This window comes from Lactuca virosa, chromosome 4 (assembly GCF_052849685.1).
Source record: "Lactuca virosa cultivar CGN04683 chromosome 4, Lactuca_virosa_CGN04683_v6, whole genome shotgun sequence".
NCBI lineage: Eukaryota > Viridiplantae > Streptophyta > Magnoliopsida > Asterales > Asteraceae > Lactuca > Lactuca virosa.
The window spans coordinates 13335482-13361856 of record NC_136429.1 but is presented as its reverse complement, the minus strand read 5'-3'; the positions used below and the strand labels follow the sequence as shown (position 1 = coordinate 13361856).

At 35.4% G+C, this 26375-nt stretch overlaps 1 protein-coding gene across 1 annotated transcript; it reads left to right on the top strand.

The window, feature by feature from the left end:
• The first annotated feature begins 18449 nt into the window (after positions 1–18449).
• On the top strand, positions 18450–21800 carry CYCD1;1 (CYCLIN D1;1). Its single transcript, XM_079087949.1, has 6 exons — positions 18450–18843; positions 19296–19385; positions 20513–20608; positions 20685–20886; positions 21103–21233; positions 21318–21800. The coding sequence occupies exons 1-6, from the start codon at positions 18598–18600 to the stop codon at positions 21561–21563; spliced, it is 1011 nt and encodes a 336-aa protein (XP_078944075.1). The 5' UTR covers positions 18450–18597; the 3' UTR covers positions 21564–21800.
• Positions 21801–26375: the final 4575 nt, after the last annotated feature.

Below are 26375 nucleotides of genomic sequence, written 5' to 3'. Positions count from 1 at the left end.
GTTTCGGCTTAGCAGTACACAGCCCGAAGTTCGAATATTAGATCGAGCGATTTTTAGCCAACACAACCTAAACTAGAATCGAAGATCTCGTTAAAAGTAGCGTAACGGTAAAAAGAAAGACGAAAACGGACGTCGGATGAAGAAGTTATGAATTTTTAACGGACTATTCCTGTCCTGGCCTGTTAAAAATATAACTTTAAAAATAAAGTCAAAATTTGCCAATGGAGTCTAAACGAAAGTTTTAGAGTACGGTCCCCCCTACACGTGGATATAAATAACGTTGAAAATGGAGCTCGTATGCGAAAGTTATGAATTTTAGAAGTCGGGAGGTGAATCTGTGAAATTGATGATGTGGCATGATCTAGGTCGTCGCTTGCTGATCACGGTCTCGCCTTCGGATGGTAACAGCTGGCTCGCTATGCCTCGCGTACAAGGGAACGCACAGCGTCCGAGGAACCCCCGCGTCCGAAGGGAACGTTGCGTGTACTCTGTATCCTTATGCGGTTCCGAAGTGGCCACGATGCTCCTGCGGTTTGCCAACACGTGTCTCTACGCCCCGCGTAGATCAGAAGAACGCAACGCGTACCTGCAAGGCCTCGCACCTATAAATAGAGGTGTGAGGGCTGCCGAACTCTTCACTCATTTCCCATTCTCTTTCTCTCTCTATACTCTCTCTCTAGCCCCTAAACCCCCCCCCCCCCTAAAGCCTAGGAAAACCCCTAGCACCCGAAGGAAGCCCCGGAGCTCCCGAAGGCTCCGAGAAAAGAGCTTTTCGGCTCGGAAGCGCTGCTCCAACGAAGCCCGGTTTTTAATAAAAACCCACTGTAAGTGACATATGCCTACCGTACTTTAAATATAGCTTATATATAAATATAATATCGTTATTATGAACCTATATCTAAGATTTATCAGTGATTCAAAGTCGTTATACTGATTGATCTACTTACGGGGATGATGTCTAGGCTGTGATTTAGTGAGGTGTTTAAAGTGGGATTTCCAAACAGTATACTTCGTGTACCAAACGGACCCTACCTCTGATATGATCATACCTGGTTGTTCCTTACTATGGACTTAGTGCTTGTTGGATAAACCGTGGCAACGATGGACTTCGTGCCGATTCCTTAGGATAATCCTTAGGAAAAAAATGAACGAGGAATAGTTGATTCTTAGGGTAAATCCTTAAGAGTAAAGAAGATAATGGGGATGGGTAATTGGGTTAATTGTTTGATCATTAAACATAATAATTATATTATTGTGGGTTGAAAACCCTATGTACTCACTAGGTTTCCCAAACTGACCCACTCAGTTTATTTGTATCACAGGTGTCGATATGAGGTTACATTATACTGAGGGATTAAGGAGATATAAATCACTAGTGATAATGAATGTAAGTTCTATTTATGCTTATGAATCTGTATTGACGATGACATCCCAATGTTTTAAAATGAATAAAAATACATTTCTTCGAAAAATGCTTTGATAACGTATTTATCATGTTTTTATGGGAACAAATTCCGCAACACTTTTCTTCAAAAGGAGACTCTGATTTTTAAATAAAGCATAAAAAAATCGGTCTTTTCTGGCCGCGAAAATGGGGATGTCACAGATCAGTTAGGTCGAGAGTGTTGTAAGACTGCGGGGGGAGCCGTAGCATTCACTGGCGATCAGTGGGGTGAAAGTGTTGTAAGACTGCGGGGTGGCCCGTAGCATTCACCGGTTCCTATGCAACGGTAAGATGGTGGTGGATCAGTATTACCCTCAGATTTCTTCAGTAAAGGGTATCGTGGGAGGTGATTTGGGTTATCCGACTGATTAAGATTTCAAAGAGCATTCTTCAGGATTTCCAGAGTTGGGTGATCATTGTCTTTGGCTAGCGATGGAGCGCTAGTGCTGTTCATCGCAGGATTTAGGCGGTTCCTGCTAATTGGGGGAAATGGATCGGAGATCCATAAGGTTTAAGAGGTGAGAGAGCAGCGTCGAGACCAAGTGGGGGAGAAATAAGTGGCTGATTACACTTAGGTTGTGTTGGTGGGAGTTTAGGAAACTTATAACCGTCGGCTGGCATCGCCTTGGTTATCCATAGTAGGCAGTGGGAATTTGAAAGCGTGACCCGAACTCTTGATGGGTTAAAGGATTCGGCTCACGATGTGTGGTGTTGTGATGGTCTGAGTGTGGTAAGGCCTCGGTTGGCAATCATGGTTGGATGGAAGTATTATAAGGCTGCGTTGGGATCGTAACATTCATCAGTTCGAAGTACACTATTCATGTGATGGTCACGAGCAGGGAAAATGAATGAGTTCGTGCCTTGTGTGTTAGAAAATGTGTCTTAGCCAATAACTATAATTGGTATGTACTTGACCCGATAGTGGCATGGTCCATTTGGGTTGCATTCATCAAAGCAATATGTTAGGAAGGATATTTGAGTAAAAGGTTAATTATGATTTATTAATATGTTATAAGTATAATATATTAATTGAGGAATCATATTATTTAATTAGTATTGATCAAGAATTAATTTAAGAATTAATTTAGTGATCAAAAGAGACTAATTAAATTGATACATATGGATTGGGCTAATGATCCATGATTGATTTGTGATGAGCTTATGGGTTAGTCCATGAAGTGGTTATCCAAATCAAATGGGTGGATCATAAGCTTATGGGTATGGATTAGGGTTACATATGACCCTTGGAATTCTACACACACACACACACACACACACACACACATATATATATATATATATATATATATATATATATATATATATATATATATATATGTATCTCTAAGTCCAAAAATGGTGACTACTTGTATTTGAAGAGTAAGAACCGATTTTAGAGTCTCCATAACCTCTCCATATTCATCCTAATCGTTCTTGGTGTTTTGTGATTCCATTTGAGGCATCACACTTGGGGTGTTAAGCTTTCTTAAGGCCAAGTTATTCAAGCTACTACACAAGGTAATATTCTAACTAGTTTTTTATGATTCAAATATCACCTTGCATGCTAGTTTAGGCTTCATGCTTTGGACAATGTTTATTGCATGTATAATTAGAGAAAACTTAGATCCAAAGCATTAGGGTTGTATGTGCACCATAGGAATGTTAGAGTACATAAAACCCAATAGTGGAATCAAAGCCATGGGTGTTTTCTATTATATTGATGCAATTGTGTAATTTTCAAAGCTAAAAAAAACTGCATTTCGGGATTCTGCCAGGGCCAACTCGCCGAGTCCATCTATGAACTCGACGAGTTGGATAAGTTTTGCCTTGAACTCGACAAGTCCATAATGGGACTCGACGAGTTGATGCATCTGATGGCAGAATTTTCGAGTTTGTGCCCTATTTTGGATTAGGAACGTTACCACAAACTGTTGGTTCATAAAATTCGATTTTAATGATATGGTAATGTCTATCCCCATCCAATAACATGATGTTTATCAAATTCTAAGATAACTACTTGTTTTTGTGATATACTAGTTATTTATAAAATTTGAAGTTATCATGTACTATGAATCAAATTAGGTCAAATTGGTAAATGATCATCATATCATAATTGGATCAGTTAATTTGATATATGTGTGTTCTTGAAAAAGTTCCATAACTTGTCCTCAAGTTATGGAATATGAAAAGTCTTTATTTATGAAACCATTAACTAATGTAAGTTATAGAATTCAAAGAGTCTTGAAAGGTTTCATAACTTGTACACAAGTTTGGAATTGGAAATGTCTCATTCATGGAGCATAAAAATCTATAAGTTATGAATTTCAAAAGTTTTGACAAGTTACAAAACTTGCCCTCAAGTTTTGGAACTTGAAAAGTAACATTAATGAAACTTTAATTCCAAACCCTAGAATTTTAAAAGTTTAAAATTCAACTTTATACTATTATAATATTAAAGTTTAATACTTATATATATATATATATATATATGTATGTATAAGACAAGTCAGTCTTACCGTTAGTAGGCCTCATTCACGAAGCCGGTCTATAAGGGGGGTATAAGGTTACTACCTATAAAACAATGGTTTAATGGTGTCTACTCTCACTCACCGCTTCCTTGACTGGTGGAGGGACGTTAGTCGAACGGGTAGGATAGGACACTAAATCTCATTAATAATTATAATGAAAATTATTAAAGTAACTAAAATTTTATAAATTCCTAATCTTAGTTACTTTAGGAAAAATGTGAAAATGGTGCTATTCCATGAAAATTTCACTTTGCACCTTGCTAAGTCATTAGTGGAGCGTGTATGGTTAACCGACACACTAATCTGGGACTAGCAAAGTGTGGCAAAGGGTAGCTTGATGTTAACCATGAATCAATGGAACGTGTGTGGTTAACCGGCACATTGATTGGTTGATATGTAACATTAAGAGTACCAAGCACATTTGCATACATTTGCATGGTTATTCACACCTTGTTTGTGATCCTCGGTATCCAGTCACAAACTTGAAGGGCATAATCGAGATTTAAACATGCCATTGAAGAGTTCAATGAATCTCAAAAGAATCTAGGAATTTCAATTCATTTAAAACCTAATCTTCAATTTCGTTTTTCATGGTGGAAATTGGTAAAGCGTCATTTACCTACCTTCAAATATTTTACAATTGGATTACGACATCCCTCTTCCGAACTGTAGAATATTGTGTTGGATCCTAGCCTTAATATTTAATTTTGGGTGTTATATTAATGATCCTTATCTAATCTAAACTTTGTCTTTCTTTTCAGATGTCTACTTCAAACAATGCTTCCAACCCAATCCCTTCCGACTCTTTCTCCCTCATGAACTTATGTGGGAGGGTCATCTTCGATGGATCGAATTTCAATGATTGGATACGAAACATCCGAATTGCTATTCGTTATGAGGATAAAGAATATGTCCTTGATAAAGAGCTTAAGGAGATTGATGAATCAACCGCTACTCCCGAACAGATTGCTGAGTACAAAACTCATGAGAGGGACGCGACCAAAGTGTCGTGTATAATGATCGCTACCATGACTGCTGAGCTTCAGAAGTCCTATGAGGAATTTTGGCCTTATGAAATGCACCAGGATTTGATGGAAAGGTACCATCAAAGTACTCGGCAGGAGAGGTATGAGATCATTGCCTCAATGATCACGACCAAAATGAAGGATGGAGAGTCCATCACGACCCACTTGCAAAAGATGCAAAGGTTTATGGACCGCTTGCTGAAGTTGAATGTCAACTTCGATGAAGAGTTGGCTATAGATATTATTCTACACTTTTTACCTCCTTGTTATGATCAGTTTCATATGACTTATCATATGAACAAGGAGGAGGTCACTCTAAGCAAGCTTCAAGGTCTCTTGAGAACTGTTGAAAGCAGTTTGAAAGGAAAATATGTTGTACCTACTCCTACTACAACTGTCCCTGTCCTGGCAATTGGACATGGAAAGGGAAAGAAGAGGAAGACTCCTTCCAAGAGTCACAAAGGAAAGTTCCATGTTGGATCCTCTTCTAGTGGGACCAAAGTTGGTTCTGTCACACCCTCTTCCAATCCAAAGGAAGTCGAGTGCTTCCATTGCCATGAAAAATGGCATTGGAGACGAAGCTGCCCTAAATACTTGCAGGACATAAAGGACGGGAAGATCAAGCCCTCCTTTGCAGGTATTTATACTATTCTATTTAATAACTCATCACATGCTAATTCTTGGGTCCTTGATACAGGATGTGGTTTTCACATTTGTTCTGATTTACAGGGTTTAAAAAGAAGTAAGGATGTGGAGCACGGGAAGATAAACTTAATCATGGGGAATAGGAAAAAGTCGCTTGTCACCAAGATTGGAGTTTATTCTTTATTGTTTAGTAGTGGGTTAAAATTTGATTTGAATAATTGTTGTTACTCGTCTGATATGGCGAGAAATATTATTTCCTTTCACAGTTTGTTTGAACAAGGTTTTACCTTTTCTTTTAATAATGAAATTGGTAGTAATAATGCTTATTATAATGGTACATTTTATTTTGAAGCATTACCTTTCAATGGCATATATGAAACTGTGATGGTTGTAGATAACTTAGGAAATAATGTGTTGCATATTGATTCATCCAATGATTTGGATAAAGCATGCTTATGGCATTGTCGTCTTGGACATGTCAACAAGAAGCGCATAGCCCAACTCCAAAAGGATGGAGTGTTGGAGTCATTTGACTTAAAGTCGGATGACACTTGTGAATCTTGTTTGCTTGGAAAGATGACCAAGTCACCCTTCACTGGTTCTTGTGCAAGGGGTGAAGGTTTGTTGGACCTCATACACACCGATGTGTGTGGACCCTTCAGAACCACCAAAAGGGATGCTAACCACTTCTATGTGACTTTTACTGATGATTTTAGTAGATATGGATATGTCTACTTAATCAAGCATAAGTTAGAAACCTTTGAAAAGTTCAAAGAGTTTAAACAAGAAGTGGAGAATCAGCTGTGCAGGAAGATAAAGATGCTCCGATCCGATCGAGGAGGAAAGTATCTTAGTATCGAGTTCCACGACTATCTTAAGGAATGTGGAATTATTTCACAATTGGCGCCGCCTAGAACGCCACAGCTTAATGGTGTAGCTGAGAGGCGCAATCGAACCTTGCTAGACATGGTTCGTTCCATGATGAGTCAAGCTTCGTTACCTATCTCATTTTGCGGGTATGCCTTAGAGACTGCCGCCCATATCCGTAATCTAGTCCCAACTAAAAAGGTTGCCAAAAACACCTCACAAAATATGGACATGGAAGGTTCCCTTGTTAGCACATATCAAGGTTTCGGATTGCGAGGCTTTCGTAAGACGAGAGACTCACGACAAGCTTGAACCTCGTAGTGAGCGATATATTTTCATCGACTACCCACAGAAATCCTTTGGATATCTCTTCTATAGACCGAGTGACAATGTTGTCTTCGTTGCAAGGAGAGGAGTTTTCCACGAGAGGGAACTCATATGCCAGAAGGACAGTGGGAGGAAAATTGACATTGAAGAACTTCAAGAGTTAAGTGATGAAGGAACCTCAAACACTAGCGCTTAACCCGAGGAGGAAACTCCTGTTGAACCAATTAACGAGTCCTTACCTCTAAGGCATTCCGGTAGAGTTAGACAGGCACCTGAGTGTTATGGTTTCCATATTACTACTGAAGGAGATACATTTATCAGTGATAGTACACTGGTAAATCTGGATGAACCTAACAACTACAAGGAAGCCATGGCAGGCCCCGAGTCTGTTAAATGGAAAGAGGCGATGGACAACGAGATTCAGTCCATGTATGACAATCAAGTTTGGAACTTGGTTGATAATGTACCAGGCCGTAAGACAGTCGGGTGCAAATGGATCTTCAAGAAGAAGACCGACATGGATGGGAAAGTACACACATATAAGGCGCGATTGGTTGCGAAAGGCTTTACTCAAACTCCTGGAGTTTACTATGACGAGACCTTCTCACCAATAGCGAAGTTTAAATCTATAAGGGTTATGCTAGCGATAGTTGCCTTACATGATTATGAAATATGGCAAATAGATGTCAAAACCGCTTTCCTTAATGGGAAGTTGACTGAGGATGTTTACATGAATCAGCCAGAGGGTTTTGTCGATGCAAAGTACCCTAATAGAGTGTGTAAGCTTGAGAAATCCATTTATGGATTGAAACAAGCATCTCGCAGATGGAATCTTTGTTTCGATGAGAAAGTCAAAGAGTTTGGTTTCTCAAGAAGCGAGGATGAGTCATGTGTATATGTCAAAGCTAATGGGAGTATAGTTAGCTTTCTCGTGTTGTATGTGGATGACATACTACTCATAGGAAATGACATCCCAACCTTGCAAGAGGTTAAGTCCTGGCTTGGGAAGTGTTTCGCTATGAAGGATCTCAGAGAAGCTGATTATATTCTAGGGATAAGGATATTGAGAAACAGGAGTAAAAGACTAATAGGACTTAGTTAAAGTACCTATTTGGACAAGGTGTTGAAACGTTTCAACATGCAAGATTCCAAGAGAGGAGAATTACCTATCCAAAGCAATGCCAGATTGAGTAAGACTCAAAGTCCGAGTACTGATGCTGAAATAACATAAATGAGTAGAATACCATATGCTTCTGCAGTTGGTTCGATCATGTATGCTATGACCTGTACTCGCCCTGATGTAGCCTTTTCATTGAGCATGGTTAGCAGATATCAAGGGAATCCTGGTAAAGCTCACTGGACTGCGGTAAAGAACATTCTTAAGTACATGCGAAGGACTAAGGACTGGATCCTCACCCTTGGTGGGAGTGATGACTTAAGAGTGGTAGGGTATAGTGATGCCAGCTTTCAGACCGACAAAGATAATTTTCGCTCTCAGTCGGGCTGGATATTTACCCTAAATGGAGGAGCAATAACTTGGAAAAGTTCCAAACAGGAGTCCGTAGCTGATTCAACGTGCGAATCAGAGTATATAGCAGCGAGTGAAGCATCGAAGGATGCGATATTCCTGAAGAACTTCATTGGAGACCTTGGAGTTGTACCAGATATAAAGGAGCCCATGGAGATTTTATGTGATAGCGATAGTGCAGTTGCCTTATCCAAGGAACCAAGAGATCATAGCAGATCAAGACACATCAACAGAAAATATCACTTCATAAGACATCAAGTAGAAGAGGGACTCCTTGTGGTTAAGAGGGTATCGTTAGAAGAAAATCCATCAGATCCCCTTACGAAGGGACTGAGTAGGGTTAAGCACTTGCGACACGCCAGTAGTGTCGGGCTAAAGGACACTGTTAGTTTTAGTGATTAGATAGACATTTAGAAACTTGTAATAGTTAAAATGTAATTGACATTTGATGATCGAATAAAAGGTGTTTTTATTTATAAGTAAGTTACTATCTTGTGTCAATTATTTACTATCGTTTCATTTTGCATGGTTTGACTTCCAGAATAATAAGATTATTCAAACTATCCACAGTCGATCATACTTTGGAAGTAGGTTATGAAAGAAGACTGCCATGAATGGGTTTTTGTATGATTGTATAAGGTATTAGACATAGCAAAAGATTGCTACAAACATTCATGAGTGCTCTGGAAATAAGATTTGATTATTGGACTAAACCCACGCTCACATATCACTTCATGGAATTTCTCACGGGTGATTGTGAGACGATAATATTGTATAATCTTCAAACTAAGATATATGAGATGGCGATTATTTGTTGATTGTACATTAATATTGCGAAAACGCATCAGTAACTCGATGTTATAAAACGTGCTATTATGTATGATTCAATGAATAGTTAGCACAAGCATATAAGTCGAAGTTTATATGTTCCTTTTATCCTAAGAGGATTAAAAGAGATATCTTGGGCCCCTCGATGATTTTGTTTTGACTTATGTGTCGGGCCCGGTCAGAACTCTATTGATGTGTTCAATTAAGTTCTATATCAAACAAATCAGAAATCGGGAAACAAAATGTTCGACAATGAGTATGACTTTAATTCCATGTCTTTGTCCACACGATATCTTGTAGAACAGGGGATTATATGATCACTTATCTAATGGACGCGTCAGAGTTTTACAGCGGCTTTTTGAGAGATACGATCGCTAATCGGATTTTAAGTTACATTGGCAATTACAGTTATTAGACTTATCCAAGTGGGAGACTGTTGGAAAAGGTGTCTAAGCCCATAACTATAATTGGTATGTACTTGACCCGATAGTAACATGGTCCATTTGGGTTGCATTCATCAAAGCAATATGTTAGGAAGGATATTTGAGTAAGAGGTTAATTATGATTTATTAATATGTTATAAGTATAATATATTAATTGAGGAATCATATTATTTAATTAGTATTGATCAAGAATTAATTTAAGAACTAATTTAGTGATCAAAAGAGACTAATTAAATTGATACATATGGATTGAGCTAATGATCCATGATTGATCTGTGATGGGCTTATGGGTTAGTCCATGAAGTGGTTGTCCAAATCAAATGGGTGGATCATAAGCTTATGGGTATGGATTAGGGTTACACATGACCCTTGGAACTCTACACACACACGTGTATATATATATATATATATATATATATATATATATATATATATATATATATATATATATATATATATATCTAAGTACAAAAATGGTTACTACTTGTATTTGAAGAGTAAGAACCGATTTTAGAGTCTCCATAACCTCTCCATATTCATCCTAATTGTTCTTGGTGTTTTGTGATTCCATTTGAGGCATCACATCTTGGGGTGTTAAGCTTTCTTGAGGCCAAGTTATTCAAGCTACTACACAAGATAATATTCTAACTAGTTTTTTATGATTCAAATATCACCTTGCATGCTAGTTTAGGCTTCATGCTTTGGAAAATGTTAGTGCATGTATAAATAGAGAAAACTTAGATCCAAAGAATTAGGGTTGTATGTGCACCATAGGAATGTTAGAGTACATAAAACCCAACATTGGGCACGCGGCCAGGGTTGTCGGGAAATTATCTTCTGTTTTTGGATTGAGGATCTTCAGAGTCTGTGGGCAAGCCGGATGATTATGGTAAATCGGGATGGAACTAGTAGAGACCATTGGGTCAAGGGTTTGGATCTTGAGTTGTAGGATCATGTGGATAATAAGTATGGGAGGCAGTAGGGCTTAGGCTGGGTAGCCTTGTTATTTGGTTTCTTGAGAACCTAGCGGATAGACTAGGTGCGAGACCGGTAGTCTCGGGGATGGTTTGTGAATACTTTGTATATCTCGGTCTAGTGATGGGATGTCAGTTTTGAGTTCAGTGCAAGTGCAGTTTCGTAAATCTCGGGTTATAAGCGAAGTACCGGATTGGATTTGGTTAAGACCTCGAGTCGGGATTTTCTTTCGGAAGTCACGAGGGGCGACTGTGTAGGAGTATTCCAGCAACCGGGCAGGAAACCGGTATTTTAGAAATTTGGTAGACAAGTTGAAACGAGGGAGGTCTCGGTGGATTTGGGAGGCAGTTTCGGTGTTTCGGGCAGTATTAGCAATTTGGGGTTTCGCGTGTATGAAGAGTATCTGGGTGTCTGGGTAATGTTAAGCCACTCACAGCGGGATTAAATAATCTCAGAGTAATTGATTTGACCCTGTCGCGCAACTCTCGTTGGAGTCTAACCGTTGCAGGGATGAATCTTCTATTCGAATGATTATCTGAGCCTTCTGTTGAGTATAAGTGTTCTGTAACTGTATATGGTTAGTGATTTTGTTTCCCCTTTCAAAGCATTTCTTTGGTTCAAAACTGTATGAGGTTGGCTTGGTGGGTTATGATTGGTTTGCTATTCGTTGAGAGAGGGCATGGGTTGTTTCAGCACGGACGGTCTTTCGGGAAGTCAGGTCTCAGAAGGTAGAAGTGGTTTGCAAGGGTTGAAGGTTTGGGTGTTATGTTCGAGATAAAAGTTTCGTTTGGGTTTCGGTTGCCTTGGGAAGGTTATTTTATGTGCAGAACTTCCGATCATGATCATTAGGTTGATTGTTTTGATATGAGTGCTAATAAGGAGCGATTTCGAGGACGAAATCTAATTTAAGTGGGGGGGGGGGGAGTTGTAACATTTGAAATCTAGAAGCTCAATTATGGAAATAAAACCTCATTTTTTAGGGCCAACTCGTCGAGTTTGGGGGAAGAAACTCGACGTTTTGAAGTATTGGTCGCGCGTGTTTTTGAAGACCAACTCCACGAGTTGGAGAGGACCAACTCAACGAGTTAGATGTGGTTTGGGAAACCCTAATTTCGGGGTTTTGCATCCTATTTAAACAACTTAAGCCCCATATGTTGGCCTCATTTCCAGCCACCATTGTCCTAAACCCTAACCTCGAAACCTTAAGGCATTTTTGAGTGTTGTGAGCTATTTTGAGTGCTTGTGTGGTGTGTTTGAAGCCATTGGAAGGAAGGGAAGCTTGGTGAGAGTTGGTAATACAGGAAGAAGCTGCTAGATCTCGAATCCTTGCTTCATTTTCGACACTTTTCTGGTAAAAAGTCTCAACCTTGCCTTGTGAATTCATAGATCTCCTTCTTAGGGTTCTTTTGCTTGATTTTGTCCAAATGAAGTGGTTGCTGGGAGTTGGATGTCTCATTTGAGCAATCCTTTCAGATCTAGGGTCCTAGGGAGCTTTTATGGCATAAAGGTGCCAACTTTATGGTCCTAAGAGCTCCATGCATCCTTTATGTCTTTATTTTGGCCTTTTTAGTTTCATTTGGCCATGCATGTGAGTAAAGTTGAAGACTTTATGTGACCTTTTAGCCTTTAAGGTCCAGATCTGTGTTCATGAGCTTTATCTTGAGGATATGGTGATTCTTGGATTAAGACATAAGCCTTTTAGGATTAGGGTTTGAGCTTAACGCCTTTGGGGTAGTTCTTAATGGGTAAAGTTGGAAACTTTACCCTTCTAGACGTATTTTCAGTCTAGATCTGGAAGATAGGGCTTTGGTTTAAAGAATAGTGGCTTAATTCATTAAGTGGGTTGGCTGACTAAAGAACTCGACGAGTTCAAATGGGAACTCAGCGAGTTGGTTTGGGTTTGTCCCGATTCTGTTGAAAAAGAGGAAACTCGGCGAGTTCATGGATGAACTCGGCGAGTTGGATCGACCTTTCGCGATTCTGTTGTTTAATGGGAAAACTCGGCGAGTTGAGGGACAACTCAGCGAGTTGAGTCAACTCAGAGCGTTGACTTTGACTTTTGACTTATGCTTTTGACCAAGTTTGTCCCAAGGAGTGTTTGAGGTAACCTGAATTGTATTCGAGGAAAATATGGGCTTAGGATAAGACCCATATGGGATTGGGCCCAATATGGAAAATTGGGCCATTAGTGGGCTTTTATGGATCTTATAGTTTTGGGCCTTGTTGGTTTTGGTCTTGGGCCTTGGTTGTGAGTCTTGATGGGCCAAGGGTAAAATGGTCATTTTACTCAAAGTATGGATTTTGGATCATGGTTTGGATTTCAATTGTTAATTGGATGTTGTTTGGGTATTGCTAGTTCGGGAAGCCGTCAGGACAGCAACAAAGGATTCTTTCAGTGAGCTTCTGCAGATCGAGGTGAGTCTCCTCACCATATCCATGGGTCAAAGCCACCAATGTCGGCCCAATTTGGATAGGTTATAGGTTCAAGTCCTTTGTGGGACAATGATGTAGTCTAAAAGTAATTTTTAATTTGTATGATGTTGTTATAATTTTTAATATGGTAACTGAGTTAAATTTTGGATTAATTAAGATTACATTTTAAAAACTTAAGATAATATCACTAATTTAGGACATGCCAAAATATTTTCGAATATATATATATATATATATATATATATATATATATATATATATATATATATATATATATATATATATATATATATAGGAGTAGGATCAAATGAGAACACCTAAAAGGTTGAGAACGCGAGAACAAATATCATCCATCTATTATCTTAGATCTAAGGCTATAATTAATTAGAGATTTTGTTATTATTAAAATGTTTAAAATCAATTAATTTGAATTAAAATTAAGAAAAGGGTATCAGGGTAATTAATCATTCCCTTATTTTAAACAAATCAATTAATTTGCGTCGCCGCCATCCACGAACCACTTTCACAGTCGGAGAACGAAAAAGCATCGCCTCTGCCATCGCCACCATGATCGCCGATGATAGCCACAGCAACCTCAAGTCTCCGATGGCCACAACCAAAAAGATAAATCAAGATGGTTCGCAGATTCGCAATCATCCCCAACCAAATAAATTTATACCTTGAAGGGGTTTGTTGCTTCTAGGGTTTCTTTCGTCCCCATTTTGGGTGTCATCGTTTCTCTGTTTCGCTTGGAACTTTTCACAAACATGTGGTGTGCATGCACGGTTTGATTCGGTTTTTGCCACAGGGATAGAGTCATGGGTTGTGTTTGTTGCAAGTTTCCATCATCTTTGTCTGATGGTGGTAAGAAGATCAAGCGGAAGAGACGAAAAAACGCCACAGCAGACGAGTTTTCTGAAGTTATTCCTATCCCTTCTCACGATTTCAAGCTGGAGTGTGTCGCGCTTACACGACGTGGGTATTTCCCTGACACCCCGAATAAAGATAATCAAGATTGTTTCTGTATCAAAACAAGTATCCAAGGTAACCTAGCGGCTGGAGGGCGCTTCTTCTGTCTCAACTGGAATGAGGGAAGGGGTCTCGATGGGGCAGTTGCTTCGATCGGTAATGAGTCTTTTCTCTTTTTTTTTACTGTAAATCAATGAAGTTTAATAAATAGGTTTAGCTTCAATTTTGTGTTCATTCTCCAATTGGGATCTTGTATGAAGATGAAACTTGGAAGACCTCTTTGAAATCAATCCATCCTGTTTGGCTGCTTGTTTACATATTTAGTTGCAATTGGTGTCATGAGCAGTTCTTCTTGCTAATCTAATAACTGTTGGACCCGATGTACTTTTCTCAACTTTGCATCCATTGATGGCAATGAATAGGTTATATTTCAGTTAACGAACCAGAGAAGATCTAATAACATTTGATAACAAGGCATGCTACTTATTGATCTTAATGCTCTGTATCAATGAATTTGGAAATTGTAACCGTGTTTTTGAGTTCCTTAATACATTCAAACGAGTTTATAGAAGTCAAAAGTTTATTAGACAAACTTGGATTTTCGCTAGGGCAGAAAGCACTTCCAGAAATTTTACTCACATCAATTCACTCCTCATCTCATTGTCTCTATATGTTCATGTCAATGATACAGTATCACATACATGAGTCTTTGATTTGTGTTAGTTAATCATCTTGTTTCTGTTTAGATTTGTATAAAGTGTGCAGATCTTGCAACTTCTCTTCTCATCTTATCCTAATACAGGTTTCTAAATACTTATTTGCTTGTTGGATGTTGCTAATCTCATAGCATGCCTTTTCTTTTACACTCAGTAAGTTGTTACAAGTCACATACCCTTTATGTTTCAGTTGTAATCTTATATGGATACAATGTCAGATGTCTCATTTGCAGTTAAGCATCAATGAATACTCCATGAGGCTGGTTCGAGAGGAGCAAGGAAAGCAGCCACGGCAATGCAGGTGAGGGGAAAAAGCCAAGAGGCGGTTGCCCCTTTTGATATCACCGGAAACACAACCCCATCCGGGTGGTTATTCTTGGCAGGGAAACGAAGAATAAGAAATGATAATTTTTACACTATTTTTATTTTGTATTTATTTATGAATAGACTGTATTCATTTGTGAATATCAGTGTATTCATGTGTGAATGACTATTTAATTATACATAATTGTTTCTTTAACATTTTTGCAGATCCAATGAATAAACATGCATATAGTGGGAGGTGGGAGATTTACCAAATGAAATACCGACACCAATAGATTTCGGAAGGAGCGCAAAGATGTTTTATTCATTTATGATTGTAATTGTAGTACTAGTTTCCGTATCAAAAAAATATATATTGTAACTTATTCATTTACTATTATAATTATATTCTTATATGAATAGAAACGTGTTTTATTTATTTATATATGAGTATCATTTTAGCTGATTTTATAATCTTTTTTTCGGGTTTTATTCATTTATGATTTTACAAGTGTATTCATAAATACATATGAGTTAATTCATTTATAATTTACAATTTTATTCATTTTAAAATGAAATGTATAAATCATTATTTATGAAGATATTTTTTTTTTAAATAAATGAGGTAAACCGATAAATTATTCATTCTCTTGATATTTGATTGCTAAAAACGAAACATAAAAATGAAAAATGAAATGAAAAAAAAAACGTTTTTTTAGATAAAAATTAAATCATGATTTTATTAATTATTGGTTCATTAAAAGAATAGGATCTAAAAAATGAGATATTTTGGGTAATTGTCATCATAATCACTAAAATTTAGGAAATCATAATTTAATTAGATGGTAAAATTCCATTTATGCCCTCTAAAAATGATTGGTCTACAACTGTTCTCGCGTTCTCAACCTTTTAGGTGTTCTCATTTTATCCTCTCCCTATATATATATATATATATATATATATATATATATATATATATATATATATATATATATATATATATATATATATATATATATATATATATAATCATTAATTGATTTTATCAATGCGGTGCGGTTTAAACCGCAATTTTGTAATCGTAAACCGCAAACCACACTGCATAATGCGGTTTAACAAAAATACAAACCGCAAACCGCACCGCGAGTGTTTTAAACCGTGTTATGCGGTGCGGTTTGGTGCGGTGCGGGCGGTTTATGCGGTTTGTGTGATTTATTGCACACCCCTAGGAAAGGGTGGTGTGGCCCACAAAATGTGAGGGAAACTCCCCACCCATACCCTCCGGTCTAATAACCACTTTATTTTTTCTATTGAACCATTCAGTGATCATTCAACTCTACTTCATGTCATCACCCATACGCCATTCAACTCTTATTCAATCCTAATTACCCTATTCAACTCTTATACTACTGGCATTGTGGATGCTCTTAGGTGGGGCTATAATATATATATATATATATATATATATATATATATATATATATATATATATATATATATAATTGAATTGTTTTGTTAACATAAAGAAGGAACTTGAATAATAATATATATTATACAAAATAAAGTAATTTTAAGAGCCAAAATGAATGTGAATTCTATCTTGTAACTAATATGATCAACGACCAAATAATATTAAAAAAACTTTGTTTAAAGTATTTATTTAGGTTCAGGTATTTAAAGTAATTATTATGTTATTGTATGCATAAATGTGGGCCAATCAAAATTTAAAATAAAAATAAATAATTAAGGGTAAATAGGTAATTTGATAATTAGTTTCCACAAATAATATACTATAATTATGGTAACCATTGACTTTTTAAAACCACCTCCAATGTAAACCGTAACCCTAATCAAACCATCTCCAGCCGTCACCTCCATCCTTATGCCTCCCACCACCGGCCGTCACCCTACCCTCTTGCTCCTCCGACCACCGTATCTACCGCCATGTCGAGGGTTGTTGTTGCTATCTTTTCGTGAAGGCTGAAGACAGAGACCGACGAGGGGTTGCACCATTTCAGTCGTGTGTAATGAGGAATGCACCACAGCCGCCTGTCGCTGCAGTTGCTGCCGCTCGGAGATGCGTCCATCGCCGGACGCCGCGACCTTCTTGCCCGAGAAGGGAGCCGTGGAGGAGCCGCTGCCATTGGTCGAAGTCCGCTGCCATCATTCTTCTTATTCTCTTCTTCCGCTAGCTGCCACCTGTGTCATTGACCTTCTTATATGTAAAGTACAAGGTGAAGGTAGTTTGTCACTATTTTCATATCAAATTTACTTCTTCTTATATGATAAAAATCAATTTGTTTATGCCGATGATTCAATGGATGATATTGGTGAGATTTCAATTCTATTGGAATGGAATCACAAATTCCAATTCTATTGGAATCACAGAAGTTGATGCTTGAAGAACGGACCACAAAATTGAAAGTGATTCTAAGCAATATTATTCTTTTAGAATGTATTAGTGTCGTTAGATTTTGATGTTTTCTTTCCCGTTTTGAAAGTTTTTTTAGTTTTATTCTTTAACAATAAATGTAATTCTTAACAATTGTTACCCGTATTCTATAAGAAATAATGTATTTTTTGTTTTTATTCTTCAATTGATTGTTCAAGAATTTGTTATTCTACAAGAAGTTTTTAAAGTCATGATCAAGAAATAGGTTCAAAAATATTTTTATTATTTATGGTTCAAGAATATTTTTATTTTTGAATATATTCATAAACATATTCTGTCAGAATGTCCGAATTAAAAAAATTATAATTCATAAAATCGGATTTTTAAAATTAATAGAATTTATGATCCCTTAAAAAATGCAATTTCCTTTATTAAATCTATATTAATTGACTAAATTACCCTTGTAATTAATTAAGATGATATTTTTCAATTATATTTAATTCAATAATATATATTAATCACTTTCTTAAAATAAATAAATTTGATTAGTCCACATTTATGTATACAATAACACAATAATTAATTTGAATAGAATAACATACGCCATATATATATATATATATATATATATATATATATATATATATATATATATATATATATATATATATATATATATATATATAATTGAATTGTTTTGTTAACATAAAAAAGGAACTTGAATAATAATATATATTATACAAAATAAAGTAATTTTAAGAACCAAAATGAATGTGAATTCTATCTTGTAACTAATATGATCAACGACCAAATAATTTTAAAAAAACTTTGTTTAAAGTATTTATTTAGTTGAAAACGATTAAACATAAACATAAACAATATTTATATTTTATTGTTGTAGATATAAGATAAAAATAATTATACAAATACACACAAAAATAAGTAGCTTTATACAGAACAATGTATAGAGCCCCATATATAAGTAGGGAAGTCAGATGAAGCGTTTGAATAGAGAGATCTTTCACACAAGCACTCCTATTTGACATACTAGATATATCAAGTCGTCTTCTCCGGCCACCACTATCCGGCTGTCTTTAAGCTCAACCTGCCGGAAAACCGATCGTTTCTTTAGGAAACATGTTCAGAACAGCATGAGCAACCAATATCGATCATCATGTCATTATCGTGCTCTGACTGCTTCTCCGATTTACTCTGCGGTGAGGACTCTGGAATATTATCCGGCGAGGATCAACCGGAGTGCTCTTATGATTTCGAGTATTGTGCCGATTTCGACGATTCAATCGCGGAGTTTATAGAGCAGGAGAGAAAGTTCGTTCCAGGAATCGATTACGTCGAGAGATTTCAATCTCAAGTTCTCGATGCATCTGCTAGAGAAGAATCTGTTGCATGGATCCTCAAGGTAATATACATATATGTACATATTGAAAACCTCGATTCCGATCTTCATTCTCTTCATTCACCTACGTATTAAGTGCGTGATTTGAATGATTTTCAAATTATCGGATTCGGTATCATCAAAAACACGAAAACTTTGCCAGAAATCACGATTGAAAAGTTAGTTACATAAGTCGCTACAGTGCGATTTGGCTGATATTGTCATATAAAAGTCATGTCCAGCTGTTTACATTTTTTGAAAAATACATCGATTATTGCTACTGGAAAAGCGGAGGCGTAAATTTTAAAACCACGCGCCGGTGGCGTTAAATGATCCGCCGAAAGGCGTTTACCTAAAAAAATCCACCGTCCGTCGCATCCGTGGTTTTATGTTAGATCGGCGCCGCCGTACCGTGTGATTATTTTCCGATATTCTCTTACAGTGTTACAGCGAGTTTTTTTGTGTACTTTTTACAGGTGCAACGTTTTTACGGATTTCAGCCGTTAACAGCGTATCTCGCCGTGAACTACCTGGATCGATTCATCTATTGCCGTGGCTTCCCGGTGGTAAATTTCTCTCAATCATCGTTCATCTCCTCCGTCAACATTTCAGAAACTTTCCTGTGTTTTTCGGTTTTTCCTTTTAATCATAATGATATAATAATAATAATAATAATAATAATAATAATAATAATAATTTATCATTCGCTAGAAAACACGAGGATAACAACGCTCTCAAAAGTAAATATTGACGACTTATAATTTAACATTAAGGAATAGTGACTAGTTTACGTGATTAATTACGAGAGATTCTCGGATATGCTACTTTAAAAAATTGATTTAACCACACTTTACAACAGATGAGATTCATGTGAAGTGAACTAGTCGATTTAATCAGTGGGACCGCATCCTGCAATCACAATTTTTGGTCCTCTTTTTGTTTTCTTCTTTCTTGTACTTGAACAAATTTACAATATATTACTGAAAATTCCCACATTTTACTTTTTCTTTCCTAAAATGAAAGATAACTACTATTCAAATAGTCAACATTGAACTCTCTAGATCCCAAAGAATCTTGGTATGAACGTAATTAATGTTGTATTGGCCTTTCAAATCAAGTGAAAGTTTTATAAGTAAAACAGTTATTTTAAGAAAGTAACCCATTGATTGGAAATGCATTTATTCTGGTTTCTTCTTTTTTCTATTAGTTCCACTCACAATGAAACCGATTGGATGAATAAGGCAATAAAACTTTGCAGGATTTGTCTTTTCATTTCATCTTTTATGTGGCGTTACCTGTTTAAAAAACGTACTATGCCCCACATGATTTTATATTTATAATTCCTTTTACATTGATTATCATCCACCAACCAAAATTTCCGGATATATATAGAGAAAAAGAAATAAGCACACATGAGTTTATTACTACAAACTTCTTTATCATGGAATAATTATAGATCGATTTAGCGTTCAACTGCTTCGTTGTCTATTAGTACACCTGTAATAACAATTATACAAAATCCTTATCCCATGGAAAAGGGTTTCATTCGGATGTGCCCCTTTGTCTCTTCTAGTCCCACAAGAAAACACTGATTACATTAACTTAATCACCAACTATTATTGTTATAACTATACATTATTATTATTTTTTTTTTATAAGTTTTCTAACTCCATTTTTTTTTAATAATCAATAGGCAAATGGGTGGCCCTTACAACTCCTATCCGTGGCTTGCTTGTCTTTAGCTGCCAAAATGGAGGAACCCCTTGTTCCTTCCATCGTGGATCTTCAGGTAACTAATATTAAATATTATTTTAATTAACATCACAATCACAATTAATTTAAATTATTATTATTATAAATAACAGATCGAAGGTGCAAAATATATTTTCGAGCCAAGAACAATAAGGAGAATGGAATTTCTTGTGCTTAGTGTTTTGGATTGGAGGCTAAGATCCGTTACCCCGTTTAGCTTCATTGGATTTTTCGCCCACAAAATCGATTCAACCGGGACTTACACCGGTTTCCTTATCTCAAGAGCCACCCAAATTATTCTATCAAATATTCAAGGTATTTAATTTGTCTATTTGTCTATTTGTCTATTTGATATTAATTAATTAATATTTAAACACAAATAATTAATTAATACCCCGCATGCATGTAGGTATTTGATATTAACAAATCAACAACCTACATACTTTTTTTTTATTATTATTCATGCATGCGAGCAATTAAATTTTACAAATACCAAAAAAGTTGACCAAAAAGTTATATATAATTGTACAGAGGCTAGTTTACTTGAGTACTGGCCATCATGTATTGCTGCGGCAACCATACTTTGTGCAGCAAGTGATCTTTCTAACTTCTCACTCATAAATGCCGAACATGCTGAATCATGGTGTGATGGCCTTAGCAAAGTACGTTACCATTTTTGCACTCCAAAACACTTGTGTTGACCATTTTGACTAATTTAATTTTTTTTTATTTAATTTAATTTTCAGGAAAAGATCACGAGCTGTTACAGACTAGTGCAAGGAGTGAGTCGGTTAACGACTAAAGTGTCAAAGATGTTACCAGTACAGGTCCGAGTCATGACGACTCGGACCTGTACTGATACATCAGGTGACTCATCATCCTCAACGTCATCGCCTTATAAAAGGAGGAAATTGAATAACTGCTCGTGGGTAGATGACGAGGACAAGCGATGCTCGTGGGTAGATGACGAGGACAAGCGAAGCTCTATTTAAAGGAGACGCCAATATAAATAAATAAAATAAAACCGGGGGCAGAATGGGAATGGAAATTTGGATAAGAAAAAGTTAACGAAGAGTGATTTTATTAATTTATTTTTAGTAGGTGAGGTGGGCATTTGCCATAATTCATAAATATGGCTTTGCTGATTCCCTAGGGAAAGGGGAGTTTGGTACATAATATTTTGGTGTGAGAAAATTTGTTTAGTACAAAGTGGGAGTCAGGATTTCAAAGGTGGCATTCATTGTTGAATGAATCAAGATTGAGGGGTGGAGCGTCTGTGGGCCCCCTCTTCCATACACACATCAACAAGATATTAAAAGAAAACTCAATTACGAGTCTAGAAGATAACAACCTTTTTTATATATAATTATATAAATACCATATCCTGTTAACTAACAACAAGATTTGGTAAAAATAAAATAGAAATCAAGAATCATCAGCTGGATTCATTGATTTCTGGTGATCGGTGTATCAAGAAGTAGTGATGCGGAAAAGATGATGAAAGGCTCCTATCTTTTTTTAATTTTTTTGAAGATTAATTTTGATTACTTATAAGAAAGAAGAAGAAGAACTGAAGAAGACAGATTTGATTTTCGAGAGTGGTTTGAGAGATGAGAAGATTCATGCTTGGTTTATAAGTGTGTCTTCTCACACGTGTGCATGTGTGTGTTTTTTTGGCGGGAAACGTCCCTATTAACCTACATAACGGGGACTTTTTGGTTTTTTCCATCTTCCGTTTTTTTAGGAGTGATGTTCACGCGTGTCATGGTGACACGTGCTCATGTAATTTTTTTTTAATTCTCTTTTTCTTTTTTGATTTAAGAGATGGGTTGCGGGTACTAAAAACGTGCCTTTCTTCTTAATGGCCTGAATTTGGGCTAACCATACAAAAAAGGTCTTTGGGGCCTTTTTTCTTTATTGTTAATTATTTTTTTGTTTTATTAAGCGTGTTAGTATTTGTTATTTGGAATATTCACGAGATTATATAATTAAATCATGTTCCCTCCACTCTCTATCTATACCTTTCTACTTTTTAGCTCACGTGATTGAGATAAAAGTCATTTGTACCCTTCTCATTTGTTTTACTCTTGAAAGTACTTACTTTATGGTGTGAGATTTCGTGATTCTCATTCATCTATGTGTAATCTAACGTATATATATATATCACCATACAAACTTTTTCTTTTGGGATTCCATATAATATGAGATATATATCTATTAACCCATCAAGATGATTGATTATAATATCATAGTCATTCATCTTTATGGTGTGGAATTTTAAACTTTTTTATAGAACGATCAACTCATTATTTTTTTCAGTCATATAAATCTATAAACTCTTTTCTTTAGTTGATTTGTACACTCAATAAGAAGATTGTTTCTCTCAATGTTCAATAAATCAAAGACAAGTATTTCAAGTATGAATAGTTGGCATATGTTATCGACATACGAATATAAAAGAAAATACATTTTGTTCATATGCTAATGATGTATTATAAAAGACAACAAAAAAGTGTGGGACTGTATACTATTCGTGTATAGATATGATTTGATATGAGTTGTGTTGGTCCCATACGATTTGGGTGTATCCATCGAATAAGACTCGTATGTGGCCCTTTTTGTCATTGCAACCACCTTCTCGTGATGCCCGTCCCTTCAACCATGAGGTTTCATGTAACATCTTCCTCCCCACTGCACTTTCTCAATCCTTGAATGTTTGTAATATTAGAATACATGGGGTCGAAGTAGATCCCATCACGGGTTATCATTCACAAATATAAGATTCAACTCAAAACGATCAATGATTTTAATATTTACTAAGATTTCCTTCCAAAGTAAACTTGTCTTCATATATACAACTTCTCATTTATCTTAGCATTGCCTTCTTAACAAAATTTGAAACTTAGATGTTAACAATTTGTAATGGATATATACAACATTGGTAGATGGTTTAATACAATCACGTTGGTTAAAAAAAATAAAGGATATAAACAACCTACAAATATACTAACTATTTAAATCTAGTAGCAACATATACAAAGTTACAAAATATTTTTTATATCTACATAGATGTAATGTCAACACCACATATTAAGGTTAATCACACATGTTGGTAACCTGCATAATCTGTTATAGTTTGTGCATGAAGCCAAATCGTTACATTCACTTAAATTTAGGTTTTAGTTTAGTAGTTTTAAACTTTTAGGACTAAATGCATGTACGAGCAATACATCGATGGCCAGTTATATCAATGGTTATAATAATAATAATAATAATTCTAAACTTTAAGAAATTAAGAAATAAATAAAATGTATTTTAAGATGCCACATATCTATTAATATATCATAACACTTAAGAGTCCGTTTGATATGATAAAATTGAATCATAAAGAATAAATTTAACAATATTATATAATAGACAAGATAATGGAATGGTCGATTAAATTCCATTGTCTTGTTTGGTCTAGACCCGACTAAATGAAATATATCATTCAAACATGTTTGTTTTGTATAATTGAAAAACAAAATAAAATTAAATTTGTAAATTAAAAAAAAATAACTTTTTAAAGGTAAATATTAATCAAATAAATATATATCGTTATATAAATAGTGTATTTACATATTTCACGGCGTTAAAATTTCTATTGTATGTATTTGAAAAAGTAAAGAAATATATTTATCATTTTAAAATAAATCATGCAAAATATAAAACTAAGTATCATGAGATCTCAATATAACTATAATGAATTTATTATTTCTTTGAAAAATAAAAAAAAAAACATATTTTTATTAAAATTTTATTTAAATAATATTAATATTATTAAAAATTATATGAATAAAATAATATAACATGCCATTTCATCGAGGAATGAAAAAAGACACTCTTTTCCATGAAATAAAAAACATCCAAGAAGAGAAAATCACATTCCACCATAATTGCTTTATTCCTTTGATTTGTAGTAAACAAACAATACATATATTCATTATGTTGTAATTTTCAATCACATTTTTTCATTAATTACTTTATTTTTGGGACAATAATTCTGACTGTGTAGAGATGTCACAATTAGCTTTATAACGTATTATCTTAAAAGTCTTTTTATATCATTTTATATTTTTCAGCTAGATTTTATCAAACGTTAAGTTTTATCAGTTAGATTATAAACTAGCAGCTAGCTTCTCAATTATTAGCCAGTTTTTTAGCTTGCAGCTGCTAGCTTTTCGATTCGGACGACAAACATAACATTTGAAAACAAACAATTGCATGTTGCAAACGGCAAAATACATGCACAAATCAAGTAAGTGGCAAACTTGTTTTCAAAAAACTTAAAAGACAAAAGGGTAAATAAGTAACACTTTAATACTTAAATGTCACATAAATCTTATATCTTCAACACCCCCTAAAGAAGTACTTTTCCTACTAAGAAGAGGCATGGGTCTCATCATTTGTCTTTGAAAACACGAGATGTGAGTAAATTAGGAAATAGGAACACATAAACTCCTATCATGTGTCTATTTATGTACCCCCAATAATCAATATAAACCTGCCCAAACGAATACTTTGAGACTTTTAGGTAAGTTGACAGTATACATGAAAAATCATGCCATTTTTAAAGTCCATCAACCTATAGAAAATTCCTAATTTCATGGATGCTGTCAAAGTTCACAGCTGTTTTAATGGACCACAAGAAAGAAAAATTGGACTCCAAATTGCCAAATTTAACAACCGTAAATTATTAAAAAAGACATACATATTCATTATTGTTTTTTTTTTATATAAACATAAAAGTTCTAATTCGAAAAATATAAACAGAAAACTAGAACACATACCTATTAATTATTTGATTTTTATATACATAAAGTTTAATTGGAAAACTATGAAAGATAACTAGTTTAAAAAAAAGTGTTGTTAAAAAATATGAGTGAGACATGTATGTGTGTCTATGTGGTTCATATATCCACACACATGTCTCATCATTAAAGATATATCCATACACATGTCTTATCATTAAAGATTCATTTAAGTTTTATTTGTTCTGATTTCATCCTATAATCTCAGTCTTTTAATTTTGTCATTTTTGATGAAGTTTTATTTACTGATATTTTGATATAATAAAAAAGTAAATTGATAATTACATGTGTTATATTAATTTTGTTAAACTCTAATAAAAATAACTAAAATTATTAGCTGATTTATAACAAAAAAATGAGAAGGCTGATTTATGGTAGATAATAGATTAACTGGATAATTCATAAATATTGAGGTGTCCTTCTATATCATTGTGGGTAGAATTCATATATGGTGAAGCAACAATGTTTGTATCTAGGAGACACACATATTTGGTCCGTTACTGGGGTTTAGTAAGGAGACCCCTTATGACCACTTCTTTTTGCCCTTGTGTTGTATCTACTCTTACATAATATTAGAGACAATTGCAAGCTTCTTGTCCATGCATGGTACCTTGATGATGACACACTTATTGGAGATTCAGAGGAGTTGGACAACATTAAGGTGATTGGCCCAAAATTGGGCCTTAAGTTGAATATCAAGAAAACCAAGCTCTTTTGGCCCTCGTGTAATTGTAGGAAGCTGTGTAAAGGGCTATCCCCAGTTGGTATCGGGAGGCCGCCATTGGGGGTGAAACTTCTTAGGGGAGCTGTTAGTAGAGATGTTAGTTTCATTTGTAGCTTAGCCATAAAGAGAGCCGAAAACGTTGTAAAGTTGATGCGCCTTCTTCCACAATTGTCTGACCCCCAGAGTGAGATCCTTCTGCTTCGGTCTTGTATGGGTATTGCTAAAATTTT